Here is an 8,939-nt window from a genome sequence, read left to right as displayed (position 1 = left end):
CTACCCTCACTCAGTTACTCATTCGCCCAAACTCACTCTCCTACCCTCACTCAGTTACTCACTCACCCACCTTCACTCTCCTACCCTCACTCAGTTACTCACTCAACCGCACTCACTCTCCTACTCTCACTCAGTTACTCACTCACCCGCACTCACTCTCCTACCCTCACTCGGTTACTCATTCGCCCACACTCACTCCCCTACCCTCACTCAGTTACTCACTCACCCACACTCACTCTCCTATCCTCACTCAGTTACTCACTCACCCGCACTCACTCTCCTACCCTCACTCAGTTACTCACTCACCCGCACTCACTCTCCTATCCTCACTCAGTTACTCACTCACCCGCACTCACTCTCCTATCTTCACTCAGTTACTCACTCACGCGCACTCACTCTCCCACCCTCACTCAGTTACTCACTCACTCTCCTACCCTCACTCAGTTACTCACTCACCCGCACTCACTCTCCTACCCTCACTCAGTTACTCACTCACCCACACTCACTCTCCTACCCTCACTCATTCACCCTCACTCATTCACCCTCACTAATGCACTCTCATTCATTCACACTCCCTCACCCTCCCTCACTCAGTCACCTTCACTCTCATGTTCACTGCACACCTTCACTCACAAACTCACCCTCCCAGCCTCACTCAGCCAGCCTCATTTATTCTCCACCTCTCACTCTCTGCCCCTCACCCATCCAGACCCATCCACCCTCAGTGACATACCCTCACCCATTTACCCTCACTCCATCAACCACCCATTCTCTCCCACTCATCCACACTCCAACCGTTACTCAGTTACTCACTCACCCACACTCACTCTCCTACTCTCACTCAGTTACTCACTCACTCGCACTCACTCTTCTACCCTCACTCAGTTACTCACCCACCCACACTCACTCTCCTACCTTCATTCAGTTACTCACTCACCCACACTCACTCTCCTACCCTCACTCAGTTACTCACTCACCCGCACTCATTCTCCTACCCTCACTCAGTTACTCACTCACCCGCACTCATTCTCCTACCCTCACTCAGTTACTCACTCACCTGCACTCACTCTCCTACCCTCACTCAGTTACTCACTCACCCGCACTCACTCTCCCACCCTCACTCAGTTACTCACTCACCCACACTCACTCTCCTACCCTCACTCAGTTACTCACTCACCCACACTCATTCTCCTACCCTCACTAAGTTACTCACTCACCCACACTCACTCCCCTACCCTCACTCAGTTACCCACTCACCCACAGTCACTACCCTACCCTCACTCAGTTACTCACTCACCCACACTCACTCTCCTACCCTCACTCAGTTACCCACTCACCCACACTCACTCTCCTACCCTCACTCAGTTACTCACAGCCCACACTCACTCTCCTACCCTCACTCAGTTACTCACAGCCCACACTCACTCTCCTACCCTCACTCAGTTACTCATTCGCCCACACTCACTCTCCTACCCTCACTCAGTTACTCATTCGCCCACACTCACTCTCCTACCCTCACTCAGTTACTCACTCACCCACCTTCACTCTCCTACCCTCACTCAGTTACTCACTCAACGGCACTCACTCTCCTACTCTCACTCAGTTACTCACTCGCCCGTACTCACTCTCCTACCCTCACTCGGTTACTCATTCGCCCACACTCACTCCCCTACCCTCACTCAGTTACTCACTCACCCACACTCACTCTCCTATCCTCACTCAGTTACTCACTCACCCGCACTCACTCTCCTACCCTCACTCAGTTACTCACTCACCCGCACTCACTCTCCTATCCTCACTCAGTTACTCACTCACACGCACTCACTCTCCTACCCTCACCCAGTTACTCACTCACGCGCAATCACTCTCCCACCCTCACTCAGTTACTCACTCACTCTCCTTCACTCACTCAGTTACTCACTCACTCTCCTACACTCACTCAGTTACTCACTCACCCGCACTCACTCTCCTACCCTCACTCAGTTACTCACTCACCCACACTCACTCTCCTACCCTCACTCACTCACCCACACTCACTCTCCTACCCTCCTCACTTACTCACACATCCTCTCTCACTGATGCTTAGGAAATGGGCAAGGGAGCGTCTGCAACGGGGGAGGAATAGAGAACTGGAGCGAAAGTGATGACGAGTGGCGCCCGAATGTCGCTGCATGACACAGGATTGCCCGGAGCCGGAGGAAAGTGCAGAGAGCCGGGGGAAGGCGCAGAGAGCCGGGGGGAGGAGTAGAGAGCCGGGGGAAGGGGCAGAGAGCCGGGGGAAGGTGCAGAGAGCCGGTGGAGTAGCAGAGAGCCGGAGGAAAATCCATGGAGTGGGTCATAAGCGATAAGAATCGGGGTAAAGCGAATCGTGCGGGTGAAAAGCTCAGAAATCCCGCACAAAGTGCCAGGAACCGGGAAAAGCATAAAGAACTGGGAAAAGTGCAGCACACATGGGCAAAACACAAAGAGCAGGATGACAATGCCGAGTCGAGAGAAAGTGCAGAGGTGCGGAGGAAAGCGCAGAGGGCCGTGAAATAGAGCAGAGAGCTAAAAGAAAGTGAAGGGACCAGGAGAAAGGTACAGAAATCCAGCGGGAACGGCAGAGAGATGGGGGAACGCACAGGGAGCGCGGGGCGGGGTGCGGGGGGATTGCAGACAGCCCGGTCTCAGTGACAGGCGGAATGTGAAACTGCACAATCAACACAGGCAGTAGCTTACTGAATGGGGAGGAGACTCGATAGACCGAATGGCCGACTCCTGCTGTTAATGTGCAGGATCCTAAAATTAGAGACTGTTGCAATTACTCAAATGTAGAGTTTTATTGTAATTATATAAATGTGCATTCAGTTAGCTGGATTGTGACGTCCACAGCTCAGTTAGCTGGATTGTGACGTACACAACTCAGTCAGCTGGATTGTGACGTACACAGCTCAGTTAGATGGATTGTGACGTACACAGCGCAGTCAACTGGATTGTGACGTACACTGCTCAGTCAGCTGGATTGTGACGTACACAACTCAGTCAGCTGGATTGTGACGTACACAACTCAGTCAGCTGGATTGTGACGTACACAACTCAGTCAGCTGGATTGTGACGTTCACAGCTCAGTCAGCTGGACTGTGACGTACACAGCTCAGTTAGCTGGACTTTGACGTACACAGCTCAGTTAGCTGGATTGTGACGTACACAGCTCAGTGAGCTGGATTGTGACATACACAGCTCAGTTTGCTGGATTGTGACGTACACAGCTCAGTTTGCTGGATTGTGACGTACCCAGCTCAGTTAGCTGGATTGTGACGTACACGGCACAGTCAGCTGGGCGGCTGGTTCGTGATGAAGATCAATCCCAGCAGCGCGGGTTCAATTGCTGCACCGGCTGAGGTTAATAAGAACATAAGAACTAGGAGCAGGAGTAGGCCATCTGGCCCCTCGAGCCTGCTCCACCATTCAATTAGATCATGGCTGATCTTTTGTGGACTCAGCTCCACTTTCCGGCCCGAACACCATAACCCTTAATCCCTTTATTCTTCAAAAAACTATCTATCTTTACCTTAAAAACATGTAATGAAGGAGCCTCAACTGCTTCACTGGGCAAGGAATTCCATAGGTTCACAACCCTTTGGGTGAAGAAGTTCCTCCTAAACTCAGTCCTAAATCTACTTCCCCTTATTTTGAAGCTATGCCCCCTAGTTCTGCTGTCACCCGCCAGTGGAAACAACCTGCCCGCATCTATCCTATCTGTTCCCTTCATAATTTTAAATGTTTCTATAAGATCCCCCCTCATCCTTCTAAATTCCAACGAGTACAGTCCCAGTCTACTCAACCTCTCCTCATAATCCAACCCCTTCAGCTCTGGGATTAACCTAGTGAATCTCCTCTGCACACCCTCCAGCGCCAGTACGTCCTTTCTCAAGTAAGGAGACCAAAACTGAACACAATACTCCAGGTGTGGCCGCACTAACACCTTATACAATTGCAACATAACCTCCCTAGTCTTAAACTCCATCCCTCTAGCAATGAAGGACAAAATTCCATTTGCCTTCTTAATCACCTGTTGCACTTGTAAACCAACCTTCTGTGACTCATGCACTAGCACACCCAAGTCTCTGTGAACAGCGGCATGCTTTAATATTTTATCGTTTAAATAATAATCCCGTTTGCTGTTATTCCTACCAAAATGGATAACCTCACATTTGTCAACATTGTATTCCATCTGCCAGACCCGAGCCCATTCACTTAACCTATCCAAATCCCTCTGCAGACTTCCAGTATCCTCTGCACTTTTCGCTTTACCACTCATCTTAGTGTCATCTGCAAACTTGGACACATTGCCCTTGGTCCCCAACTCCAAATCATCAAAGTAAATTGTGAACAATTGTGGGCCCAACACGGATCCCTGAGGGACACCACTAGCTACTGATTGCCAACCAGTGAAACACCCATTAATCCCCACTCTTTGCTTTCTATTAATTAACCAATCCTCTATCCATGCTACTACTTTACCCTTAATGCCATGCATCTTTATCTTATGCAGCAACCTTTTGTGTGGCACCTTGTCAAAGGCTTTCTGGAAATCCAGATATACCACATCCATCGGCTCCCCGTTATCTACTGCACTGGTAATGTCCTCAAAAAATTCCACTAAATTAGTTAGGCATGACCTGCCTTTAACGAACCCATGCTGCGTCTGCCCAATGGGACAATTTCTATCCAGATGCCTCGCAATTTCTTCCTTGATGATAGATTCCAGCATCTTCCCTATTACCGAAGTTAAACTCACTGGCCTATAATTTCCTGCTTTCTGCCTACCTCCTTTTTTAAACAGTGGCGTCACGTTTGCTAATTTCCAATCCACCGGGACCACCCCAGAGTCTAGTGAATTTCGGTAAATTATCACTAGTGCATCTGCAATTTCCCTAGCCATCTCTTTTAGCACTCTGGGATGCATTCCATCAGGGCCAGGAGACTTGTCTACCTTTAGCCCCATTAGCTTGCCCATCACTCCCTCCTTAGTGATAACAATCCTCTCAAGGTCCTCACCTGTCATAGCCTTATTTCTATCAGTCGCTGGCATGTTATTTGTGTCTTCCACTGTGAAGGCCGACCCAAAAAACCTTTCAGTTCCTCAGCCATTTCCTCATTTCCCATTATTAAAACTCCCTTCTCATCCTCTAAAGGACCAATATTTACCTTAGCCACTCTTTTTTGTCTTATATATTTGTAAAAACTTTTACTGTCTGTTTTTATATTCTGAGCAAGTTTACTCTCATACTCTATCTTACTCTTCTTTATAGCTTTTTTAGTAGCTTTCTGTTGTCCCCTAAAATTTCCCAGTCCTCTAATCTCCCAGCAATCTTTGCCACTTTTTCCTTCAATTTGATACTCTCTTTATTTCCTTAGATATCCACGGTCGATTTTCCCTCTTTCTTCCGTCCTTCCTTTTTGTTGGTATATACCTTTGCTGAGCACTGTGAAAAATTGCTTGGAAGGTTCTCCACTGTTCCTCAACTGTTCCACCATAAAGTCTTAGCTCCCAGTCTACCTTAGCTAGTTCTTCTCTCATCCCCTTGTAATCTCCTTTGTTTAAACACAAAACACTAGTATTTGATTTTACTTTCTCACCCTCCATCTGTATTTTAAATTCCACCATATTGTGATCGCTCCTTCCGAGAGGATCCCTAACTATGAGATCATGAATCAATCCTGTCTCATTACACAGGACAAGATCTAGGACCGCTTGTTCCCTCGTAGGTTCCATTACATACTGTTCTAGGAAACTATCGCGGATACATTCTATAAACTCCTCCTCACGGTTGCCTTGGCCGACCTGGTTAAACCAATCGACATGTAGATTAAAATCCCCCATGATAACTGCTGTACTATTTCTACATGCATCAGTTATTTCTTTGTTTATTGCCTGCCCCACCATCTCGTTACTATTTGGTGGCCGATAGACTACTCCTATCAGTGACTTTTTCACCTTACTATTCCTGATTTCCACCCAAATGGATTCAACCTTATCTTCCATAGCACCGATGTCATCCCTTACTATTGCCCGGATGTCATCCTTAAATAACAGAGCAACACCACCTTATTGATAAAGACTCCCATTCTCAACCTTTGCCCTGGCCTGAGGTGTGGTGACCCTCAGGTTAAATCACCACCAGTCAGCTCTCAAAAGGAGAGAGCAGACTCCGGGTCTATGGGACATTACATTTTGTTTTCCATGATGGCTGACATAATGGGGAAAATCATCCGCTCTTCGCTTTCGCTTTCAATCCAATGCAAATTACATCATTCAGATTACATCAACATGTTGTTTTTATGTGATAGAGACGGAGAAAGATGTGAGTTTCTAATGAGGGGCAAACAGGTGTTGGTTCTCAAATGGTAGAACTAATAGAAGCTGAAATGTGGATGTAACATTTGTTAGGAAAATGTTGGAATAAACACATAGTTCTCGTCAAATTTTGAAATGTTTGGTTACTGAATAAATACAATCCCAGAGTCTAACCTGTTGAATGGGCCATTCTCTCCCAGCGACACCGTCTCCGCCCACTCTCTACAGCCTGGTTTCCTCCTGCCAGCAACACAACACCGACGGCTCCGTGACCTTCGGCTGTTTGGCGATGGACTACTCCCCAGAAATCACCAGCCTTACCTGGAAGAAAGATGGGCAGCTGATCGCCACTGGAGTTAAGAAATACCCGTCAGTGAGAAACAAGAAGGGAACCTACACCCTGAGCAGCCAGTTAACCATCACCGAGTCAGAGGGGGCATGCAGCAAAATCAGCTGTGCGGTTCGACACAGCGGCTCAGCCAAGAGCATTGGAATGACATGTAAGTGTTGTGGAATCTGTGAGAATCAGAAACCTATGATTATCTTGTATAGGGTCTTGGATATAACTAATTTTAATACTCTGCATATTTCTTCCCTGGAAAATCAAGCTTTGTGTCTATTGACCACAAACATGTTTTAAAGCATATGAACTCATTTTTTTCATCAATTTCTTCTGCAAGAAATATCTAATTGTGTTTCTTGAAGGTCCCAGAATTTATGCTCCAAATGTTCTCCTCACCGTGAGTTCCAGTGAAGAAATCACAAGACAGAAATTTGCAACCATCGTCTGTTCAATTAACGATTTCCAGCCAAATTCAATCACGGTGAAGTGGCTGAAGAATGGACAACCCATGGGGTCAGGAATTGTCACCTCTCCCGCCTGTGAAGTGAACGGGAACTTCTCAGCGAGCAGTCGGCTGACACTCTCCGCTGGGGAATGGTTCAGCAGAGCGGTCTATACCTGCCAGGTCACTCATCAAGAGGTCACCCAAAGTTACAACATCACCGCGTCTGGTAAGAGACACAAACAGAGGAAAGAATGAATCATCCTGCATTCTGATGTTAATCCAAATCAGGAATTTACTGAAGTTAGTACAAAGCACAGAATAACTTCTAATTTACTGCCATGTAGTTTGTGTTTCATTCTGATGGAAAAGCTGCATTAGGATTGCTCACCATTCAGGATTTGATCAGTATATAAATTCATGTTTCGCTCTAATTTGAAGTCATTTAGTGAGTGAGGTGGCCTTGATATCAGCTTTATCCTGAGACCGCTGCGTATATTTAAGAGTCAGTGGGTGTCTGAAACACTTTACTGATAACAGCTCCGGGACGAAAGTGTTGGAAAGTTCAATCCAATCTATTTATAAATAAGCCCTCAGTACTTCGTTCCTGAGATCAGCACTTGAGTATTTGTATTGGGAATGCTGCAATACTGATTCGTTAGAATGGCATTGGGGCTGACTGTATTTCATAATGAGAAGAGTTTACACTGACCAAACGTGTATAGAAGATTAATGGCGATCATTAGAAGTCTCGAAGTTGATTCATTCCCATTGAGTGAGTGAAGGCTGAATCCTGCTGTCCTGATTCTGAAGATGAAACTTGGGTTGATTTCCACTTTTTTCATTCACAGATCCTTCCGTTTGCACTGTAGCCTCAGGAACAATACTGCCACCACCAATAGAACAGGTCTTACTGGAGGTAACTGTAACCTTAACCTGCATCATTTCGAATGCTCCTTATGGAGTCAACGTGTCCTGGAGTGAAGCGAAGAAGCCGCTGAAATCACAGATTGCCGACCAGCCTGGGGCAGATACTGAGAGCGTGGTCAGCAAATTAAACATCTCGACACAAGCCTGGCTGAGTGGGGCTGTGTTTGACTGTGTGGCGAGCCATCAGGACCTGCCAACTCCTTTAAGAATTTCAATACACAAAAAAATAGGTGAGCGGTGAGACTGAAGCAATAAGTGAGTCATTGTGTCTATTTCTGGTGTCAGTGCAGCGGTCAGTATTTTTTTTTTTTCTTTTTTTTTCAAATTTAGCGTACCCAATTATTTTTTTCCAATTAAGGGGCAATTTAGCGTGGCCAATCCACCTAACCTGCACATCTTTGGGTTGTGGGGGTGAAACCCACGCAGGCACGGGGAGAATGTGCAAACTCCACACAGACAGTGCAGCGGTCAGTATTTAGCATTCAGTGTATTTATGGTCCATTCTGATTGGTAATTCCTCTAACTAAATACTCTGGGCCCTCAGAGTTTAAGGGGGAAATTGATATGTAGCAGAATGAACAATGAATTGAAAACAGTGATATTGGGTTTAGACGGAGCGAGACCATAGACCACAAGATTTAGGAGCAGATGAAGGTCATTGGGCCCATCAACAGAGGCCCAGCCTTCCGTGAGGTCATGACTGATCTGCTGTGATAATCTTCAACTCCTCTTTCCCACCTTATCCCCATATCTCTTGACGCTTTTACTAATTGAAAATGTTTCCCTCTCAACCTTGAAAATACCGACCGACCCAGAATCTACAGGTTAAATAATTCCACAGCTTCACTACCCTCTGAGAGAGGAAATTCCTTCTCATCTCGGTC

General features: G+C 46.8%; 1 gene segment (V, D, J or C); it reads left to right on the top strand.

The window, feature by feature from the left end:
• The first annotated feature begins 6,629 nt into the window (after window positions 1-6,629).
• LOC119959529 lies at window positions 6,630-8,296 on the top strand. The segment is given in 3 exon segments: window positions 6,630-6,840; window positions 7,046-7,354; window positions 7,977-8,296. Coding segments are annotated over 3 exon segments (840 nt in total).
• Window positions 8,297-8,939: the final 643 nt, after the last annotated feature.

Source organism: Scyliorhinus canicula, unplaced genomic scaffold (assembly GCF_902713615.1).
Source record: "Scyliorhinus canicula unplaced genomic scaffold, sScyCan1.1, whole genome shotgun sequence".
In the NCBI taxonomy this organism is placed as follows: domain Eukaryota; kingdom Metazoa; phylum Chordata; class Chondrichthyes; order Carcharhiniformes; family Scyliorhinidae; genus Scyliorhinus; species Scyliorhinus canicula.
Note: the sequence above shows the minus strand (reverse complement) of the source record. Positions and strands in the feature narration are given on the sequence as shown.